Source organism: Dasypus novemcinctus, chromosome 29, assembly GCF_030445035.2.
Source record: "Dasypus novemcinctus isolate mDasNov1 chromosome 29, mDasNov1.1.hap2, whole genome shotgun sequence".
Classification (NCBI taxonomy): Eukaryota; Metazoa; Chordata; class Mammalia; order Cingulata; family Dasypodidae; genus Dasypus; species Dasypus novemcinctus.
In genome coordinates this window covers 22,701,787-22,725,862 of record NC_080701.1, presented here as the reverse complement: position 1 = coordinate 22,725,862, position 24,076 = coordinate 22,701,787, and the positions used below count along the sequence as shown (strand labels likewise).

The following is a 24,076-nucleotide window of genomic DNA, read 5'->3' as shown; positions in this document are numbered from 1 at the left end:
ATATCCCAAAGCCTGGAACGGGCGGGTAGGACAGGGGGATCTTGAACTTGTCGAGAGGTGTGGCTGTTGGTTTCCTCTCTTCAGATGAAGAAATTAGCACGGCCGTGGGCATCTGAGGGCAGGCAGCAGCAGAAAACTATGGAACGTTTTCAGTTGGGATGTAACAGCTTCCAGGGTTAAGAAGAGGTAAAGCTGCTTATTTCTAACTAATAGAACATGGCAGGTAGAGGAATCAAAAAACAGAAGCTTGCATACTTTCGCTCATTGCATTTATTTTGGTTTGTGATATTGAAAACTTTAAGCCATAAAAAAAGAGAAAAGTTGTTTTTGTTATTCACAGATCAGGTCAGTTAAATGATGATTTTCTTGGTTATATCCTTTCTCCAACCTATGGCTTTTTGACGTTGCTTAGTTACTGTAGTAAAAGAAATACAAAAAAATAGAAAGGGTAATTTCAATGTTTACTAAAAGCTGCTGCAGGTATAGCAATTAAACAGTATAACTAAGATAACTAAGACACTGACTCTGCTTTTACAGTCTACGCCTGTACCCCTTGAATCTGTAAACCTGTTTACTTTTCCTTTTATCCTTTTTTTATTTCATAAAAGATCAGGAATAATTTGCGATAACCTTGTTAAAAGGAAATATTTTAAATTTGTGTTTCTACACGTTTCATTTACATAATCTCTGAATATTACGTAGGTAAAGGAAGATCACCAGGAAGGAAACAGAGATGAAATGAACAGTAAGAAATGATGAAAAAGGCAAACATGGTTACATTATCTATGGAGAAAATAGACTTCCAAAATCTACTATCATTTCCAACAGGTGTTCCACATATACTCCCAATAACATGTTCAAAACCAAACTCAGTCTTCTCTCCCTTCAACCTCATCACCCTAACACCTAACCAGCTCTTACCCCATTATTCTAAATGCCATTGTCAAAAGATGCCATGATCCCAGCAGCGATAGTGCCAGGGTTGCATAGTTTCTAAGAGTTTATATTCTGGAATCTGATTGCTCTAAATTAAACTCCAAATCTAATTCTATAAACATGGAAATTATTTCAATTCCCCATGCCTGTTTCCTTATTTCAAAAATAAGGATAACAATATCCATGGACGATTAATGAGTAAGAAACGTAACTGTGGGGAGACAATCTGCATAAGTCTACCAATCAGAACCTGGCACACAGTAAGTAGTTAGGAAACATCATAAGATTTTAAATAATTACTAAAACAAAAGAAGTAGAAATTTGAAATTATTAGTGAAAGTATCAGTTAAATGAGGGGGACAGAATACATGACTGTTTATGAATATTTTAAAGACAATACATAAAAGTTTTTAATAATTTCTTATTATTACAATAATGTTGATTAATAAATCTCTGGCTAATATTAACATTAAACTTTACAAAATTAATATAAAATCATTAGCATGAAGTTATCATATCTGAGTTATCATATGAAATTAACAAACAGAAGTCAGGATAATGACACAAAGGAATAACATCTTTCTCATACTGAGATATTGTTAAAAATAAAAACCAATTTGGGGCTCGAGCAGTTAAGCACCTGCTTCCCTCATGGGAGGTCCCAGGTTCAGTTCCCGCTACCTCCTAAAAACAAAACAAACAACAAGCAAACAAACGAAAAAAACAACTCAGGCCAGTCGATGTGGCTCAGTGGTTGAGAGCCAACTTCTGCACACGAGGTCAGGGTTCAATCCCTGGCCCCAGTACCTCAAAAAAAAAAAAAAAAAAAACCATCACCAATTTGATGAATTATATAATTTTGTCAACAGATTCCTTCAATTCACCTTTAGTTGTATGACATGTTGGTATGGCTTTGGCTGTCCTCTGACGTAGATCTGTATAAAAGAGATAGCATTGATTTAAGGATAGGAAACATTGTAATAATGAGAATAAACAAGAAAAAAAAAAAGCCACAGTTGTGCTAACTATTCAATTAATAAGGTACCAGTATCCACTTTACTTTCCATAGCTCACTCAGAGATCAGATATTCTGTTTCATAATGTTGTTCTAAATTTTAAAGAGCTTAAGCAAATTTTTGGATTTTAGATGAAAAATCCATCCATTATTTTCCTCTATCTTATCTATATGAAGATGGAATCATATCTTAATATCTGGCAGCTGAGAGCTGATAATGGTAAAGAAGATAATTTGAATGCAAATCTTCAAATTCCTGGAATTTTATTTCTATAATTATATATCTCTCAAATATCTATGTAAATAAGTAATGATTTGGATTATAATTTACATGTATTCTTCCTTAATTAGGCATTTACATCCTTCAGCTACATTTAGTTAGTTTGTGGTACTTATACAGTCTCCATTTTCCCCATTAGAATTGCTCTTAGACACACTTTGTGAAGAGGAGGGTCCTGGTGCCCACCTTATACTACATGGCTTCAGCCCCTTGGCCACAGATCATTTGAGGCTTGAACATGTGATTCAGGAGTTTTAACTCCAGAGCACTGGCTAGATTCAGGTGCATTTGCACAGCTATTTTCTGTTGTCTCTTGAGAATACGAACTAAGAGGCTTGGACTGTGGAGACATTATTGGTATTTTATTCAGAAATAAACGCAGAATAGTAATGAGGTAAGTATGCTTGGCTGTGGGCAAGCAGAAGAAATCATTGTCTGAAGAGAATGGACATAGACAAGAAGAGATGATGAGAATCACAAAGCTTATAAAGTTTGAAAGGAATGACCCCAGATCCTGACCATCTGATTCATCATGGTGAACCCTTTTGTTCTTCAGCTCTATTTCAGAAATAAATGGGCAATATCAATTAACTTTAAAGTGAGGAGTATTTTCTGTGTTTTCCTCTTCATTCTTTTTTTTTTTTAAGATTTATTTATTTATTTAATTCCTCACACACACACCCCCCCCCCGTTTTTCTGTTCTCTGTGTCTATTTTGCTGGATCTTGTTTCTTTGTCCACTTCTGTTGTCGTCAGCGGCACGGGAAGTGTTGGCGGCTCCATTCCTGGGCAGGCTGCACTTTCTTTCGCGCTGGGCGGCTCTCCTTACAGGGCGCACTCCTCGCGCGTGGGGCTCCCCTATGCGGGGGGGCACCCCTGCGTGGCAGGGCACTCCTTGCGCGCATCAGCACTGCGCATGGGCCAGCTCCACACGGGTCAAGGAGGCCCGGGGTTTGAACTGTGGACCTCCCATGTGGTAGACGGACACCCTAACCACTGGGCCAAGTCCACCGCCCCTCTTCATTCTTTGACATCTTCTATTTTCTGACCTTCTACAGATTCGATTCACGAATTTTGTTTATGTCTATTTGTCTATTCAGGAATTCATTTACTTAACACAACTGAATGTTAATGCAAGGAAAATGTGGGTTTAGGGGATTTAGAGAGAATATCCTAAAATAATTTAGTCAATGTCAAAATGGAATTCTTTGTGAAAGGCACTAAGGATTTAACTGAGCAGCTTCGCTTGCTCTCGGGCTTATAGGAACATAAAGGGTAAACTGCCTGAAATCTGAAATAAATTAGTATATATTGAGACATTGAGACTTACTATTTCTAAACAGCAATCCAATCCATGCAAGACTCTGGAGTTGTAATATTCCAAATAACCTTTGGATTTTTCTTTTACTGCATTTTAATACTAAGAATTAAAAATAATGTTACTTACCCTTCACTTACTGTTCCTATTCTGTTCCATAATCCCTTCACTTTATTCCATTTTAGAGCAATAATCCCAGTTAAAATGAGGAAAGGTAGAAAAATGTAGAAACTGATCAAAAGGCCATTGTTTTGAGCAGCACGTCGTCGTCTTGGTCTTACAGGCAAATACAAACCATTTTCTACAAAACATTGAGTATCTTTTAACTTTTTCAAAAATGATACTCAAAGCTTACTAGTAATGTGTATTTTAAAGTTTGTAATTTAAATAATATAATCATGGAATGAATAAAGTTGAATTTAAAAGCGTTTTCCAATTTTCTGTGGCTATACCCCAAAGTTAATTTTGCATTTTATGTCAATTCAAAACACTTATACATATATAACATAGACATAATTCTATTTGTAATATTTATATATAAACTATATATTTCATATTTATTTATGTGATATATTCTGGTCTGTCTACCACATTCCATTCTAAGAACTGTTACTTACAACACATTTTTATTATCTGGTAATGGATTCTTCAGTTTTAAACATAGAGCAAAAAATAAATCTTTTTTTAAAAAGGTTTATTTCATGAAAATTTATTGACATATTTGGTAGCTAATATGATACTGTTCTAATTTTCATTATATTAATATGGTATATTTATTATATTAATTAGAAATACAGATTCCTGTGGGTATTATATGGATTTATACAACTATTAAGAGCTAGAGAGAAAACAAAAATCTGAGAATTTTTGTCCAAATTAAACAGAAGAAAAATATCAGATACTTGAAATAAAAAATTAATAAATTAAGCTATCAGAATTGAAATCAAAATAATCATTTTTATATTAAATCAATTTAATGCCCTCATAAAGATGAGGAATCTGTAACTTTAAAAAACACACACATGCACACATGCTCACCCCATTCTACCTACGGACAATTTTCCTGATCTTAGCACAGAGAATTGCAGATCTAGGCAAAGTGCGGCATTCCCGCTGATTTGAGGAGCTAGAAATCAGGGTTGGGGGTAGCTGAAATGGCTGGAATCCAGAGGGTGGAGCTTTAGTGCAAAAACAACTTCACAGGTTAGTGGCCCCAGAGGTGCAATACTGAAGAAGAAGAAAGCTGAGGACTGGGACTATCCAACATCAAGCTACAATAATCAGGACTGTGTGTTATTGGTAAAATAATAGATATCATTATATCATGGGCCATAAAAAAGTTGCAAGTAATTCAGAACAGCAATTACGGAGAGTATGCTCTCTAAACAAAACAAATTATAAACTACGAATCAATCACAAAAGTACAATAAGAAAAATTTCCCAATATATCCAAATTATGATACTTGTTTTTAAATAGTTAGAGGATCAAGGAAAGAAATCACTCTAGCAGTTAGAAAAATAAGTAGTAAATTACAATTAAAATTCCAGTGTTCGATAAGTGTTTAAGAAGTATTTAAAGTTCAAAATATTTTTAAATAAAATTGTTTAACTTCAGTGTTCTTAGTTTCTAAAATAAAAATTAGAAAAAGGAGGGCAAGTTAATCAGAGTAGTGAAGAAAATAATAAGAGATGAAAGAAGAAATTCTTGTAATAGTAAATAGATAACAGAGAAATGAAATAAGCAATAGAAAAAAGTTACCTGTAACAAAACTTGACTCTCTTAAAAGATGTGTTAAATTCATAAATTCATATTAACACACACACACTCATAGAGACAAATGCACCATTTGGGGTAGATGTGGAGAAAGAACAAAAGAAAGGAAAAAAAATACCGATATTAAGAATTAAACAAGGGTAATCACTACCAACCCAACAAATAGCAACAAGACATAATTTTAAAAATTTTTAAAGAGAATTTGAATAGTATTATATCTTTCAAGAAATTAGCTCTACTTTTAAAACTTTGTTGCAAAGAAAACTGTAGGTCCATACCAGTTTTACTGATGAATTCTACCATTTTTTAAGGAAGAATTAATACAAAATGTTTCAGATAATAGAGGAAGAGAACTCATTCCCCAAACTGTTTTATGAAACCAGCATTTCCTGTCTCCCAAATATGACAAGGACATTTCAAGGGAAAATTTTACAGATAAATATGTTCTTTGGGTATATTATAAAAAACAGAATATCATAAATTAAATTCAGAGATTTACCAAAGGCATCATATAACCATACCGGATATTGGTCCTACCAGAAATTCAGTGTTGTTTAAACATTGATAAGTCAGTTACTGTAATTCACTACTTTAACAGAATAAAGAGAAAAAATCATACAGTCATCTCCACAGATGGAAAAAAGAATTTATTACAACATCAGTTTAATAAAAAAGTCCCTCAGAAAATTATGAATAGCATAAAAACCTTCAATCTGATAAAGTTGATCTACAAAAGCAATATGTAATGTCATAATTAATAGTGAAATACTGAACAAGTCCCCCTCAATTCTGGGATAAGGCAAACATCCATTTTTACCATTTGTGTTCAACATTTTACAGGAAGTCTAGCTATTGCAATGAGACCAGAAAACAAACAGTAAAGCTAGATAGAAAAATTAGGAAGTGAAACTGTATTTATTTACAAATGACAGGACTGTATCTATAGAGAATCCAAAGTATTAAAACTAATATTTTAATTTACCAAAGCTGCATGACATAAAATTAAATTCACACTAATAAAAATATGGAAAATAAACAAAATAATTTATAGTAGCATTAGAAATCTTCAGATAATTAGGAATACATACAATGGAACTTTTCCTATTCTGCTTTATTGTTACCTAAAAATCATTGCTTGATGAAATTAAAGAACACAAATAAATGTAGGGATATACCATATTCAAAATAGACAATATTTTTAGGAAGTCACTGCTCTCAAATTAATGGATAAATTAAATAGGAGCCCAATAAATTTACTTCTATATAAACAACTGCAAAAGTTTCAAATGCCTCCACAGGTGAATTCTACTAAACCAAAGGAATATGTAACACCACTCTTATACTGCACAGTATTCCGGAGTTCAGGACACAAGCATAACTTTGAGAACAAAACCCAACAAGGATGTTCCAAGAAATTAAAGATCCACATCAATCTTTATATCCACACACAGAAAGGAAAAAGCATTAAAACCAAATGTGATTTGTTCTGGGATTGCAAGGGTACTTTATTAATAGTCAAATATTCAGAATATTAGTGAATGCTTGTTACATTATTACATTATGATATTCAAAAATCAATATCTTAGTCAAATAAATGGTAAAAGTCACCATTTTGATGGAGGTAGAAAAATTTTATTATAGTCAACATCCACTTACCATTAAAATAAGACTCCTACCAAAGCGAAAAATATTTACAGCAGACATGATATTTAATGATGACTGAAAACTATCTTCCTGAAAACATTTGGGAAATTGACAAAAATGGCAATAATTGTATCAGTTTTGCAGTATAATACCTGTGTGTGACCTGCAAACTTTTAAGTTATGAGCATTGCTAGATATTCAAATTAAGTATAGTTTGTGACAGTAGAGATTTCTGAGCTAAAACTGATGTTTCTGAACTAAAACAGTATATCTGAATCAGCCTTATATCATTTGCAAGTTGAAGGATGCAATGTAGTCAAGTGAGTCTAGATTTATTCTAAAAATAAACATTAACCTATACTGAACATAGTTTTCCAGATTCAAACTCCCTGACTGTTCCTAATTATCATGATCTAGAAGGTTTAGCCCTTTCATTTCCCATAATTGTGTCTGCTGAATTAACTTTATGCCAGTAATATGAGTTTTATCAAACTTAATTCATCCAATTGCCAGAACCTAGTATTCAATTATTTTTTCACCCTTAAATTTTTCTGGCATCAACTACTTCTAAAAAACCCAAAACTTGCAAGAGCAAGGCAACGCATTACACCAATCTTCCAGAAATATATTTTGTACTTAACCTTCACCTTTTTAGCTGCTTTCCTCTGTGCTATTGAATTGACTTATTAATATATCTGGTTACTTTGATACACAATTGCTTACTAGGCACATTAGCAAATAAAATCGATATCTCCACGCATTGATTGATCATGCAATTCTAATTTTTTAAAAAGGCGTTTAGTAAATACAAAGACATTATATTTATTCATGAATTTTTATGGAATTTTCATGGTAGATTTGTTTCTTGTTTCCCTCGTACTGATATGTTTTTCTTTAAAGATGCAACTCAAATATGGACTATCACAATGTGTAATATACATGGAATAAATGTACTATATAATAAATATAATACACATAAATATAATAAAACTATCACCTTTTCTATAATTTAACCAAAATGAGTTAGAAATTTCTACTTCATAAATAGAAATGTTCTGGATACCAAGGTTAAAAATAAGGGAAGTCCATTTAAAATGTTTACTCCTAGCTTAGAATTAAAAGCATACAACAATTTTTTATTGTCAAAAAATATTTTATTGATCTAGAGATGCACTGTCAGTAGCCACTAGTCACATGTGGCACTTTAAGTCTAAATGCATTAATTAAAATAAAATAGGAACAGAGAGAGTCTACAACTACAAGCAAGATAGTCCCATCCATCTGCCCCATGGGATCTAAGCCCCCTCTCAATTGGAGGTAAACTGGGCATCATCATTCCAGAATCCTCAGGATTGGGGAATGAATAATGGACTAGAGTAGACTTACTGGTATTCTACTATAGACTTACTGTCATTCTTGCAAGGGGAGAACTTTTATCAGTGATGTGGAGGCAGTGGCCACAGGAGGTTCTGAGGGGAGGGAGAGGGAAAAACAGGTGTATTACAGGGGCATTTTCCGGACATTGAAATTGTCCTGAATGACCTTGCAATGGATACAGGCCATTATATATCTTGCCTTAACCTACAGAATTGTGTGGAAGAGAGTGTAAACTATAATGGAATCTATAATCCACGCTTAGTGGCAATGCTTCAATATGTGTTCATTGATTAAAACACATGCACCACACTTAATGAAGGATGTTGATGTGGGAAAGTGTGGGAGGGGTAGGGAGTGCAGCATATGGGAATCCCCTACACTTTTTATGTAACATTTATGTAATCTAAAAAAATTTGTAATGCATTAATAAAAAAATAATAAAATAAATTTGAAAATTCAGTTCTTACTAGAACTACCCACATGTTATATGCTCAATAGCCACATGAGGCTTGTGGTTACCAAAGTACTATGAAGAAAGAAGGCTCTATTGGAACACACTGATCTAGACACTAACCTGATAACATCCAAAATCCATCATCTATACTTCCTCCTGGTGATGATGGTGTTGACTCACAAGCTGGAGGGGCATATCCAACATCACAATGACAATGATTGAAATTATTGCAAACCTAAAATAAAAATGAAATAAGAAGTAAAGCCATTTGCTATACAACATAACAAGTGCGTTATTTGTGATTTTTAAGCAAAATGAATTCTTAAAATGAATGTTATTTGGTATTTTATGTCATTATTATTTTAATTTAGAAAATGATTTTTAAAATACCAAATAATAAAAAATGTCCAAGCAATATCTTTCAACCATAATAGAAATTGCCATTTCCTGCCTTTCATTCTTGCATTTTTAAATAAACAACATTCTTGAAAATTGAAATGCCTTATACTAGAAAGTTATAGAAATTGTGAAATTATAAAATAGTGGGATTTGTAAAATTTTTATGAATTAAGTTAGATTAAAAAAATAGGTGATAGAACATACTTTCACAAAAAATGAAAAAAAAGGTGGTGCTCACTTAATCAGATACCAATATTTAGATACTAGTCTAGAAATATGCATAAATGTGATATGATAGTTGAATAGAAAGAAGGACCAGTATCAGAAAAGACAATCCAGAATTTTGGCCCCTTATATAAAATTGCCAAATGAATTAAAGGTAAAATAAAAGAAGATCATACAATATTTGTCTTTATGTATCTGGCTTATTTCACTCAATACAATATTGGTAGCACAGTTTTGGGAACAGAATTAACAGCTCTGATATATTAAAAGGGGCATTGTTAGGTTTATACCTGGTAATAGAATTTTGAAATATAAAATAAATTTTTTAAAATCTATGGATTTTAATGGTAAGTTAAACCATGGACTATAGTTAATAGAAAAATTTTATAAATGTCCTTTCATCAGTTGTAGCAAATGTACCTCACCACTGTCAGGGTTTAATAATAGAGCGATATATGGGAATCTGTATTTTATGCATAATTGCTCTGTAAACCTACAACTTTCTAATAAAAAAATAGAAAAATTAAAAAAGAAAGAAATGCTAAAAGGACATATAAGTGATGTGAGGTGAATTTTTAATGTGTGACCTCTAGACAGCCTGCATTTTTTTCTTAATTACTGTATAAAATATGAAGGATCAATACTGCAGAAGAAGCTAACAATAAAGTTAAAGCCAAATGTATGTTTCGAAAAACTTAAAATATTTACAAATTTCTACAACAAGCAGGTAACTTCGCAATGGATGAACAGGAGTTGTCCTGGATGGTGCTTCACGGTCAATTACGGGACATGTAGATCCCCCCAGAGCCCACTGGATGGAACGTGGGAGAGTGTGGGCTATGATGTGGACCATTGACTATGGGATGCAGTGATGCTCAGCGATGTACTTACCAGGTGCAATGGATGTGTCATGATGATGGGAGAGAGTGTTGCTGTGGGGGGAGTGGGGGGTTGGGGGTGGTGGGGTTGAATGGGACCTCATATTTTTTAAATGTAATATTTTAAAAAATAATAATCATAAAATAAAATAAAGTAAAATAAAAGAAATGCAAGTAGACAATATAACCACAATACATAAGAACTATTTCATTATTTATCAAATAAATATAAATTTTAAATGGATTAGATTGTGGGAAGATGGCATCCAATTAGGCAGGCAAGGTTCAGCTCCCTCGCAGAAAAAAAAAAAAGGAGAATGAGCCAAAAGTTGTCCAAGGGACCTGCTTTGGGGGTCAGCAGACCAGGACAGTGCTACACAACTCCCAGGAGGGTGAGGGACAGAGAGAGGAAGAATTTGAAACAACAAACTGTGAATTACTGAAAACTCCCAGGAGCCCACTGAGAGGGAAACAGATGTCTTCCTCCCTGTCAGCTGTTACAGAGGAAAAGGGAGGTGGAGTCAGGAGGGTTTCCTCAGTGATTTCAGCCAGTGGATTCAGCTTTGAATCTCAGCTTTGGCCAGACCAAAACAAAGAAAATGGAGAGAGAGATAACTCCATGGAAAGTGCTCCAATGAGCACCATCTCCTGAGCAGTTTGGAAATTGAGTGGAGAAAATCTGCCCTTCCACTCTGCTCTTCTATTTGAACCCATAATTAGTACTAGAGTTGGTAGGTGTACATCCAAGAGATTTAATCTTTGGGCTGTCCTTATGCCAGCTGGGTCTTGAATCGCAATGGAGTTGCAGTTCATTTTTCTCACCCAGGACAACTAACAAGCAGGTAATGATGGACAACTACCATACCAAGGAACTGAAAGAGTCTACAACAGCAAGCAAGGGAGTCCCATCCATCAGCCCTAATGGATCAAAGCCCCCTCTCAATTAGAGGTGAAGAGGACATCACCATCCCAGTATTCTCAGGACTGGGGAATGAACTATAGACTAAAATAGACTTACTGGTATTCTACTATAGACTTGTGATTCTAGCAATGGAAGTAATGAAATCATTGATGTGGAGGCTGTGGCCACTGGAGGTTCCAAAGGCAGGGAGAGGGAAAAATAGTTGTAATATGGGGCATTTTTAGGACTTGGGAATTGTCCTGAATGACATTGCTATGACAGATACAGGCCATTATGTGTCTTGCCATAACCTACAGAATTGGGTGGGAGAGAGTGTAAACTACAACATAAATTTTAATCCATGCTTAGGGGCAATGCTCCAAAATGTGTTCATCAAGTGTAATGAATGTACCATTCTAATGAAGGATGCTGTTACTGTGGAAAACTGTGGGAGGTGTAGGAAGCAGGGCATATGAGAATCCCCTATATTTTTTATGTAATATTTATGTAACCTAAGTATCTTTAAAAAAATAGGTGTAATATGGTAGCATTTTAGGGACATTGAAATTGTCCTGAATGACATTGCAGTGACAGATACAGGCCATTATATATCTTGTCATAACTTACAAAAATGTGTGGGAGAGAGTTTAAACTATAATGGAAACTACAATCCACAATTAGTGGCAATGTTCCAATATGTGTTCATCAATTGTAACAAATGTACCACACTAATGAAGGACGTTGTTAATGTGGGAAAGTTTGGGAGGGGGAGGGAAGGGGGCATATGGGAATCCCCTATACTTTTTATGTAACATTTATGTAATCTAAGTATCTTTTAAATAAATAAATAAATAAATAAATAAAATGAAAATTTTGTTAGACATTTAAAGAATGGTAAAACAAGAAATATAAGGGGGAAAAAAACCTGCCCTTGGGTCTCTCTGTTCTCTGTGTTCTGAGAGAAATATGAATATGGATAAAATTGCATAATTAGAAATATAAACTTATGGGTTCTATAAAAATCTGGTTATACAAAACTTATGTACATATATATAAATACTGGAATCAGATTACCTTAGGTAACTGCTATTTTCCAAAAGAAACAGTCCCATTAAATAATTCTGAACCTCATTTTTATCCTGGAAAATGTTACTTACATTCAAAAGCATAGTTAATGGTTACATACCCCATGTCCACTGCAGTTTGCCGATGGGGAGCAACGTCTACGCGGTGGTCTGTTTATACATCTTCCATTTAAACAATACTAAAATGATAAAACAACAACAAAACCAAGTCTGAATCTGGTACAAAACTAATATGCACAAGATAAATACATAGAACATAAACCCGGATTTCAAGAGGTCTACTAATACTAATATAAATGAATTTGAGGTTAATATGAAAATGGTATAAGTTTTTACTTTATAAAATATAAAATTTTGAGAATAATATACTGTTTTTCCCTGAGGGAATAAAAGTATGTGTTTATTGCTACTAATTGGAATGAGAATGAAACAAGCCAACATGCGCTGACCATTTGTAATGAGCTAGGAGCTGTTTTAATGTATTGTGCTTCTCTAATATATATTTATATTGACCCTTTGGGGGAGTTATTTGTATCTTCATTTTATATTTGATGAAAATTAAAACTACACCACTAGTTGCTGAAGAGCAACTTTTCAATGCAAGAACTACTTTAGTCACAGAATCCAATGGTCAATACTAAATACTAATGTTCCTGCTATATTTGTGGGGTTTTTTTTTGTCTTTATTTATTTTTTTAATATTACATTCAAAAAATATGATGTCCCCATATACCCCCCACCCCCTTCACCCCACTACTCCCCCCATAGCAACATTGTCCTCCATCATCATGAGACATTCATTGCATTTGGTGAATACATCTCTGAGCATCGCTGCACATCATGGTCAATGGTCCACATCATAGCCCACACTATCCCACGTTCCATCCAGTGGGCCATGGGAGGACCTACAATGTCCAGTAACCATCCCTGCAGCACCACCCAGGACAACTCCAAGTCCCGCAAACACCCCCACATCTCATCTCTTCCTCCCACTCCCTATCCCCAGCAGCCACCATGGCCACTTTCTCCACACTAATGCCACATTTTCTTCGATTACTAATCACAATAGTTCATGAATAGAATATCAGTAAGTCCACTCTAATCCATATTCTATGCCTCCTTCCTGTGGACCTTGGATTGGTTGTGCCCATTCCACATCTATGTCAAGAGGAGGCTTAGATTCCACATGGATGCTGGATGCAATCCTCCTGCTTTCAGTTGTAGGCACCCTTGGCTCCATGTTGTGGTGGTTGACCTTCTTCAACTACATGTTAGCTGAGTGGGGTAAGTCCAATAAACCAAAGTGTAGGAGCTGAAGACTGTTGAGGCTCAGGGCCTGGCTATCATATGGTCAGTCCAGAGATTCATGTCCCCTGGGTATATATTAAACCCCAGCACCAACTACAATTCTGGTAAAGTAACAGGAAAGGCTTGTGAAAAGAGATCACATCTGAGTCCAATTCCATCACACAGAAACACCAACTCCAAAGAAGGGCCAACTGACATGGCACTGAACTCCATCTGCCATGACAATAAAACCTGTGGATCTCTATAGCCCTCAGAAGAACCAATACCTTGGGTTTTATCTACTTTATCTGTCTCTGGGACTCTGCTCAGGTGTGCATAAGGGCAACCCATTTGATAACCTCCCAGCTCTTTTTTAGAGACTTATAGCCATATAAACTCATTTGTCCTTTCCATTTCCCCCCTTGGTTTAGGTCAAAAAGCATTTTTAAATCCTGTTATTATATGTAGACAGAGATATTCTGCTGGTCCAAGTTGAACCTTTTATTCAAGGTCATTTTCTAGTTACATCATCCCTCGGCGCTAGGGAGGATCATCCCAGGGAGTCATGTCCCACGCTGGGGGGAAGGCAACGAATTGAAATGCTGAGTTTGGCTTTGAAACTGGCCACATTTGAGCAACACAAAGGCTCTCAGGAGGTAACTCTTAGGCACATTGCTGCTCTAGGCCTTGTTCTTATTTCAGGTGCACAGACTCACAAGCATAGTCATTAGTATCAGGGGCTCATTGTTGGCCCTTCATTCTTTTTTGGTCTTTGCCACTGCACTTGGGGGATTGTTGCTGTTCCTTTAGGGACTGTGATAGAGCTCCCCAGGCTAGGGTCTCAGCACTCCCTCAGTTGTTGTTTTTAATTGTTTCCACTATGAAAATATCCAAACATTTTTGTGTACCCTGGATATATGCCCTGGAGAACTCCCTGCCAACCATGTGTCCCCTGTCAATAACATCCCACACCAGTATTCCTCCGCTGCCATTGTTGAATCTCTCTGTGATCCAAAACTTCCTGAAAAGTGAAGCCCAATATATTGCCAGGTTCCCTTAATAGTAAAATGGAATATAGTGATGAGCTTAAAGGTTAGATATAGAAAACATATTAATTTGGAAAAATTCTACATCCTATCTTTTTCTTTTCTTTTTTCTAATTATTAAGCTTATCTTCACAAGAGTTTTAGATCACAGTAACTCATATATACAATATACAGTACTCCCACATATCCAACATAAAACCTTTTCCCTTCCACAGCAATAATCTTTTAACATATTCATACCATATTTACTGAAACTGATGTACAGATATTGAGACAATTGCTTTCAAACAAGGTAACATTTGTGTTTACATTGTGGTTTATATTTTAGACTATACAATTTTCTAAATTTTTAGTTATCTTATGTTTTACATTATGATTTACATTTTAGCCTATCAGCCCCTATATATTTTTGGTGTAATCTTACATGCCTTATATCCATCCTTGGGTACTCTTGTGAAACACTTCTATTACCCACGCAGTTACATTGGTTCCATCTATTCAATACCTATTTCCCCCTCCCCTTAGGGCCCACAGTGGCAGTCAATCTTCATTTCTTGAAGAGCCATGTTCAGAGATACTTGCAACAGTGTTGAGGGCTTGACATACGCAACTGCCCTAATGCCCTGGGAGCCACCATTTCTCTTGAGAGATACAGTTACCTCTATTTGATGGCATCAGTCCTCCCCAGGATGTGGGTATACCTTCACTCTCATTATATGGGTCTCTACCCAATGATATAACCCACTATGGCAAAATGAGCATTCACATATTCCCTAGGAGTCTGTCCTGCATCAGATTATCCCCTTTAAGTATCTTAAACAGGTAACTTTCCTTATTATATTTTTGAAAAGGTTTTCTCAGCATAATACTCTCAACGAACACCTGACAATCTCCTATGTTCATATGTTGCCCCACCCTCCCCCCAATTTCTTGGGCAATATGACCCATCCTCCCATCCCTAGCCCCCCTCAAGCCCACAAAGCCCCACCCAAAAGTAACCCTATGCCCCCATTTTATCCCTTCCTTACACATACTTACCTCCAGCTTATCATAGATTTCACCTATGTAGATGTCAGCTTACATCCTTCCTGTACCCCTCGATTTCCTTTAAGCCTATCATCCAGTCTCTAGCTCTCTGAGGCAGTTTGGTTTACTTATTTCGTATCATTGAGGTCATGTAGTATTTGTCCTTCAATGCCTGGCTTGCTTCACTCAACATAAGGTTCTCAAGATTCATCCATGTTATCACGTGTGTTTGTAGTGTATTTGTTCTTAAAGCCAAGTAGTATTCCATTGTATGTATAAACCACATTTTATTTATCCATTCATCTGTTGATGGGCATTTGGGTTGATTCCAACTTTTGGCGATAGTGAACAATGTTGCTATGAACATTGATGTGCATATATCGGTTTGTGTCCTTGTTTTCAGTTCTGCTGGGTATATACCCAGCAGTGGAATTGCTCGGTCATATGGCACATCTATGGTTAGTTTTTTGAGAAACCGCCAAACTGTCCTCCAGAATGGTTGGATCCTTCTGCATTCCCACCAGCAGTGGATGAGTGGTCCCTTTCCTCCACATCCTCTTCAGCACTTGGTAGTCTTCTGTTTTTTTCATAGCTGCCAATCTTATGGGAGTAAGATGGTATCTCATTGTAGTTTTGATTTGCATTTCCCTGATAGCTAGAGTTTGGAGCATTTTTTTCATGTGCTTATTAGCCATTTGTATTTCTTCTTTGGAGAAGTGTCTGTTTAAACCTTTTTCCCATTTTTTAAATGGGTTGTTTATCTTTTTATTTTCCAGGTATAGGAGTTCTTTATATATGCAAATTGTAAGTCTCCTATCCAATATATGTTTACCAAATATTTTCTCCCATTGTGTAGGCTCAATTTTCACTTTCTTGACAAACTCCTTTAAGGTGCAGAAGGCTTTAATTTTGAGGAGGTCTCATTTATCTATTTGTTCTTTTGCTGCTCGTGCTTTTGGTGTGAAGTTCATGAAGCCATTTCCTATTACAAGGTCTTGTATATGCTTCCCTACACTGCTTTCCAAAGTCTGTATGGTCTTGGCTCTTATATTTACGTCTTTGATCCATCTTGAGTTGATTTTTGTATAAGGTGTGAGATGGTAATCCTCTTTCATTCTTTTACATATGGATATCCAGTTCTCCAGGCACCATTTGTTGAATAGGCCATTCTCTCCCAGTTGAGAGGGTTGGGTGGCTTTATCTATATTATATGGCTATATATGAGGATCTATATCAGAACTCTCAATTCAGTTCCATTGGTCTGTGTGTCTCTCCTTATGCCAATACCATGCTGTTTTCACTATTGTAGCTTTATAGTATGTTTTGAAGTCAGGTAGTGTGATTCTCCCAACTTCATTTTTCTTTTTCAATATGTCTTTGGCTATTCGGGGCCTCTTCCCTTTCCAAATAAATTTCATAGTTAGTTTTTCTAGTTCCTTAAAGAATGCTGTGTTGATTTTTATTGGGATTGCATTGAATGTCTGCATCAGTTTTGGTAGGATAGACATCTTAATTATATTTAGTCTTCCTATCCATGAACAGGGAATATTCTTTCATTTATTTAGGTCTTCTTTGATTTCCTTGAACAATCTTGTGTAGTTCTCTGTGTATAAGTTTTTTACATCTTTAAATTTATTCCTAGGTATTTGATTTTTTAATTTACTATTGTAAATGGTATTTGTTTCTTGATTGCCTCCTGAGCCTGCTCATTATAGGTGTACAGAAATGCGATGGATTTTTACGCATTGATCTTATAACCTGCGACTTTACTAAACTCATTTATGAGTTCTAGAAGCTTTGTTGTAGACCTCTCAGGGTTTTCTATGTATAGGATCATGTCATCTACAAATAATGAGATTTTCACTTCTTCTTTTCCAATTTGAATGCCTTTTATATCTGGTTCTTTCCTCAGTGCATGAGCAAGTACTTCTAAGACAATGTTAAATAGAAGGGGAGAGAGTGGGCATCCTTGTCTTGTTGCTGAATTTAGAAGGAAGGATTTTAGAGTTCACCATTGTAAACGATGTTGGCTGTGGGTTTTTCATATATACTCTTTATCATGTTCAAAAAATTCCCTTGTATTCCAATCTTTTAGAGTGTTTTTATCAAGAAAGTGTGCTGTATTTTATCAAATGCTTTTTCTGCATTTATAGATATAAGCATGTGATTTTTTTCCTTCAACCTGTTTATATGGTGTATTACATTGATTGATTTTCTTATGTTGAACCATCCTTGCATACCCAGAATGAATCCCACTTTGTCGTGGTGTATAATTCTTATAATGTCTTGTGGAATACAGTTAGCACGTATTTTGTTGAGGACTTTTGCATGTAGGTTCATTAGCGAAATTAGTCTGTAATTTTACATTCTTGTGGTGTCTTTGTTTGGCTTTGGTACTAGGGTAATGTTGGCATCATAGAAAAAGTTTGGTAAAATTCCTTCTGTTTCGATTTTTTGGAAGAGTTTCAGCAGGATTGGTGTTAGTTCTTTCCGGAATGTTTTGTAGAATTCATCTGTGAAGCCATCTGGCCCTGGGCTCTTCTTAGTCGGGAGGTTTTTAATGACTGATTCTATCTCTTTACTTGTGATTGGTTTGTTGAGATCATTAATTTCTTCTTTTGTGAATATAGGCTGCTTATGTGTTTCTAGGAATTTGTCCATTTCCTCTGAATTGTCATTTTTGTTGGAATATAGTTTTTCAAAGTATCCTCTTATGATAGTCTTATTTTCTGTGGGGTCAGTGGTGATATCTCCTTTCTCATTTCTTATTTTGTATATTTGCATCTTCTCTCTCCTTTTTCTTTGCTAGTCTCGCTAAGGGTTTGTCAATTTTATTGATCATCTCATAGAAGCAGCTCTTGGTCTTGTTTATCTTTTCAAGTGCTTTCTTATTTTCTATTTCATTTAGTTCTGCTCTTATCTTTGTTACTTCTTTCTTTCTTCTTCCTGTGGGGTTACTTTGTTGTTTTTTTACTAATTCCTCCAAATGAGCAGTTATTTCTTCAATTTTTACTCTTTCTTCTTTTTTGATGTATGAATTTATGGCTATAAATTTCCTTCTCAGTACTGCTTTTGCTGCATCCCATAAGTTTTGGTATGTTGTGTTATCATTTTCATTAGTTTCAAGGTAGTTTTTAATTTCTTTTGATATTTCCTCTTTGACCCACTGTTTTTCTAAGAGTGTGCTGTTTAATTTCCATATCTTAGTGTGAAATCTGGGTCTCTGGCCCTTGCAGACTTCCAGCTTCACTCCACTGTGGTCAGAGATATTATTTTGTATGATTCCAATCTTTCTGAATTCATTGAGCCTTTCTTTGTGGCCTATCATATGGTCTATCTTGGAGAATGGTCCATGTGCACTTGAGAAAAATGTATATCCTGCTGTATTCCGGTGTAATGATCTATATATGTCTATTAGATCCAGCTCCTCTAATATACTGTTCCAATATTTTGTTTCTTTAGTGATTCTCTTTTGAGATGTTTGTCCAAAGTTGATAGTGGTGTATTAAAATCTCCCACTATAATTGTGGAGGCATCTATTCTTTAACTTAGTTTTTCCAGTGTTTGCCTCACATATTTGGAGGCACCCTTGTTAGGAGCATAAATATTTATGATTGTTTGTTCTTCTTGAGAGATTGTCGCTTTCACTAATATGTAGTATCCTTCTTTGTCTCTCACGATTGTTTTGTATTTAAAGTCTATTTTGTCTAATATTAATGTAACTACTCCTGCCTTTTTTTGGTTATTGTTCGCTTGTAAGATTGTTTTCCAACCATTCACTTTCATCCTCCATGAATCCCTGTGTCTAAGATGTGTTTCTTGTAGACAGCATATAGATGGGTCATATTTCCTTATCCAATGTTCCAGTCTGAATCTTTTGATAGGTGAGTTTAATCCATTGGCATTCAGTGTTATTACTTTCAAGGAATTATTTATGTTAGCCATATTTTGATTGGACTTGTGTTTGTCATATTTTCTTTGTTTTTTTCCTTCTCTTTTTGTCTTTTTTGTTGCTCTTACACTCTCCTCCAACTCTGCCCCTCCTGTTTTTTCCTTTCATCCTGCAGAACTCCCTTTAGTATTTCTTGAAGGGGAGGTTTCTTGTTGGCATACTCTTTCAATTTCTGTTTATCTGTGAATATTTTGAACTCTCCATCATTTTTGAATGCTAGTTTAGCTGGGTAGAGTATTCTTGGTTGGAAATTTTTTCTTTTAGTACCTTGACTATATCATACCACTGCCTTCTTGCCTCCATGGTTTCAGATGAGAAATCAGCACTTAATCTTATGGAGCCTCCCTTGTATGCGATGGTTTTCTTTTCTCTTGCTGTTTTAGAATTTTCTCTTTGTCTTGAGCATTGGATAATTTGACAAACATATGTCTTGGGATGGGTCTGTTGGGGTTTATGATGTTTGGGGTGCATTGTGCTTCCTGGACATGTACATCTTTCTCTCTCAGTAGATTTGGGAAATTTTCAGCCATTATTTCCTGCAACACCCCTTCTGTCACCTTTCCCTTCTCTTCTCCTTCTGGGATGCCTATAATACATATGTTTGTGCATTTTGCATTTTCATTGAGGTCCCTAAGTCCTAGCTGGATTTTTTCTATCTTTTTATTGATCAGTTCTATTATCTGTTTGAGTTCAGATGTACTGTCTTACACGTCACTAATTCTCTCCTCTGCCTCTTCTAATCTGCTGCTATTTGCTGAGAGTGTATTTTTGATTTCTTGAACTGTGGTGTTCATTCCCATCATATCTGTTATCTGTTTGCGTATGTCTGCAATTTCCTCTCCAAGCCTTTTCTTCATATTGTTAAACTCTCCCTTTACTTCATTAAGTTGGTCTCTAATACATGTTTTGAGATCTTTAATTACGTGTTCGATGTTCTGCTCCCCTTCCTGGTTTTTAGTTTGTTCATTGGATTCAGCCATGTTTTCCTGATTATTGGTTTAGTTTGTAGTTTTTTGTTGCTGTCTGGTCATCATTTTATCTTGACAGGTTTCCTTAGCTTCTTTGTCTAGTCTTGGGGGTTAATTATTTGTTGTCCTTGCATAAGTGTTGTGTCTTCTCTCTGTCACTTTGCTCCTCTTACTCTAATTTCTTGTTGCTGGCTAAGTTCACTTTGAAGGAAAATATTAGGGCCTGGGAAAGGAAATTGTGTAAGAAAAGAAAATGTGTAAATTAGTATTGGTAATAAATGTTAACAGAGCAACAGTGTGAGATCTGGGAGAATGGATATTAGACTCATGTAAGTTGTGTAGAGTTATAGCAGTAAGTAGAGTACCTATAATGAGATAGTCAACTGAATATGGGGAGGGAATATAGTATGAATTAAAAAGCTAATGTTTTCATGAGAGAGGGAAGAGAAAAGAAAGACAATAATATCAAGAGTGGATAAAAGACAGAAAACAGAACAAAGGTATTAGAAATTAAAAGTTAGACAATTTGGAGGCCAAAGAAAGGGCAGTGGAATGTAAAAGAGACAGTGGATGATGGAGGATAGCAAGATGTGGGGGAAAGGGAATAGTGTAGGTGGCCAAAATCAATTCACACAGAAACGAGGAAATGGAGGATGAAGAAACACAGCAAATGTGAGGTGCTCCCTGCAGCACCTATTGTATAAATAAAATAAAATAAGAAGAAAAAGAGAGAAAAGAAAAAAAAGAGAAGGAAAAAAGGGGGATGTGCTAAGAAAAGGGGGAGAAACAAGCAAGAAAAAGAAAAGAAGAGAAAAAAAACACCTAAATAAATGAAAAAGGACCTCGGGGGATACAATGGGAGAAAAGACCAGGGGATAATGCAATGTTAGCAACCAAGACAAAAAAAAAAAAAAAAAGGAAAAAGAGAAAAAGAAAAAGAAAACCACAAATGCCAAGGGCTAGCACAATCAAGGACCTCAAATGGACTTCAGGGTGTGGTGGATTCAGGGATGGAAAGTCTGTGATACTTCAGACTCAAGAGGTGTGAGACTCTAGAGTGTGGGCCACCAGGATTTAGGGGACACAGACCTGGGAACCATGCATCCAGTTAACAGGGAGACTGGGAGCACCACAACACAACACAGCCTTCAGGGATCCCCACTGTTGGGTGCCAGCCCTAGTGTGAGGTATCACGCCCACAAACTCTGACCTCTGTGTCAGAAACCCAAAATTCCACCTCTCACAAGAGTCTCTTCTGTCACTGTCTCACCAAATCGACTTCAGGGCACTTCCCGCCCTGCAAGCCCCTGAAACAGCCTGCTGGGGGCACCACTGCACTACAAACAATTCAGGGACCACTGCAGATGGGCCGCCAGCCCTAGGGGGAGGGGCTGTAGCCAGAATCTCTGACCTCTGTGTCAGAAACCCAAAATTCCACGTCTCGCAAGAATCTCCTCCATCACTGTCTCACCAAATCGACTTCCAGACACCTTCCACCCTACAAGCCCCCAAATAGCCCACTCAGGGCTTGGGAACTCCCCAGCACAGCAAAGCCTCCAGGAATCACCACCGCTGGGCTGCCAGCCCCAGGGGGAAGTGTCCTGCGTGCAGCCACGATCTGTGTGAAAGAGACCCAAAATTCTACCTTTTACAAGAATCTTCTCTGTCACCATCCCACTAAATTGACGCCCAGACACCTCCTGCCCTGCAAACACCCGAAACGGTCCAGTCCAGCAGGATTCCAACCCTACTCAGCCACTTCTTTGCAGGAGAAATTATAAGGTGCACTCACTCAGACGCCATCTTGCCCCACCTCCCTTTTGTGGGGTTTTGTTCCCACTTCAATGACAAGATCTCTTATCTTTCACACTCTTATATTTCCTTGAGCAAGTTAATATCTTCATGCCTCGGTTTATCTACCTGCAAATTTGGGATAGTCCTTTTGTATATATATAATATTATATATATAATTTATATAATAGCAATGACTGGCATAGAGTAGTTGCTCATTAAATACAAGCTCATTTTATTATATATTTATTTACTTCATCTTATATATAATGTACACTCCATTTCTCATACTAAACGTTCCTCTATCCAAATTTTTAATTTGAGTGTCTTTGGGGACAGCTACTAAGATGACCTGCTGGCTGTTCTAATGTTGCTTGATGTCATTTACAATATATGGTGAATTGCTTAAAAGTTATTGCTGTCTATCACCACAGAGAAATAAAGAGAGGACAAATAGTTTGTTTATTAACTGAAAGTACTCTGAAGAAGTCAGCAAGAATTACTGTTGGACTTGCCAGCATTACTTTCTACAAAACTTTTATTCTGCTGTCCCATAAACTTTGTCATCAAGGTAATAAATAATAAGTTAGCCTTATTTCACTGAGTTGGTTTTTAGGGAAAAGTAAGCCAGGAAAAGTTGAGACACATGATTCTGATGCAATTCCTTGAAGTAAACAGTTCAATGTGCAGCTGCTTCCTCTAAATGGGTAGGAAAAGCAGGGAGCCCCTCTAAAGTACTTCATCCTGGTCAATGGTTAGAATGGTATCTTGAGAATGAACTAACACATGTGACTTTGCTGTCAGAGCAAGAGAACATGAATAGTGTCCAAGAAGCAGTCTTATTAGGGAGTTCCAAAAAAGCCCCTACTATCACAAAAAAAACATATTTCATAAGGGGGAATGTCTGGATTATCTGAGCATATTTTCTTATTCATTTGATGATTAGCTTACCTATTTCTGAACAATTTCAAGACCCCAAAATAATCCTTTTTCATTTTTGAAATAAATGTATGAAGATGCGCTCTTTTCCCCAAGCCCACACGTGTGGATGAGGATCCATGTGATAAACCATTCCCTTTCCTAAGTCTTATAAATTGTAAATTCAAAGAAGCTTTGTATCACAACCAATAAGGCAACTTGAAGTTTTGGAATAATGTTTATATGCATGTATATCTTATTCATTTACTATATTACAATACTCAGTTTATGAGTCTGTAATTTAGAATTTTTATTGCAATTAGTAAGGGGGAGATACACATACCTTTCTTTATGTTGATGAGTAAGAAATAAAATCTCTCTATATATGCATGCAGTATACATGCATATGTGTGTGTATAATGATATAGGTAAAGATACATGTAGACGTAGATATTTATTAAATTTATTTTCTACAAATGACCAACATTTTGTGAGGCTAAGGTAATGAAGTCTGTTTCCCAAACTCTCTAGAAACTGAAAATATAAATTAAAACAAAGTACATCTTTGATGAATTTTTTTGATGAATTTTTTAAATATTCACATGAGTTTCTAATCAAATTGAGAATCCCAAAACACAAAATTGCCCCTCCTTCCTAACTAATTACTCTAATTATTTAGAGTATTTAGAAAGAGGCAGCTAGAAAATGAAAAATACAAGAACTTTCTCAGATTTCAAAATAAAATGCAAGCCTGTTGATGGATAAAATGGAGTGAGGAAGCAACCACATATAGCACCATGGCA

General features: G+C 35.8%; 1 protein-coding gene across 5 annotated transcripts in view; it reads right to left on the bottom strand.

The window, feature by feature from the left end:
* Positions 1–252: 252 nt before the first annotated feature.
* Positions 253–24,076, bottom strand: part of LOC131276544 (A disintegrin and metallopeptidase domain 3-like) — a 125,550-nt gene continuing 101,726 nt past the window's right edge. For 3 of the 5 annotated variants that reach the window (XM_058289829.1, XM_071212666.1, XM_071212667.1), the window contains exons 17-21: positions 12,387–12,464; positions 8,918–9,032; positions 3,678–3,849; positions 1,821–1,871; positions 253–415 (exon numbers count right to left, since the gene is read on the bottom strand). In XM_058289829.1, coding sequence (XP_058145812.1) covers positions 1,823–1,871; positions 3,678–3,849; positions 8,918–9,032; positions 12,387–12,464 — 414 coding nt within the window. In that variant the 3' untranslated portion in view covers positions 253–415; positions 1,821–1,822. Of the gene's footprint in view, positions 416–1,820; positions 1,872–3,677; positions 3,850–8,917; positions 9,033–12,386; positions 12,465–24,076 lie in introns of those variants that run through there. The other 2 variants (XM_058289832.1, XM_058289830.1) reach the window with 2 other exon arrangements.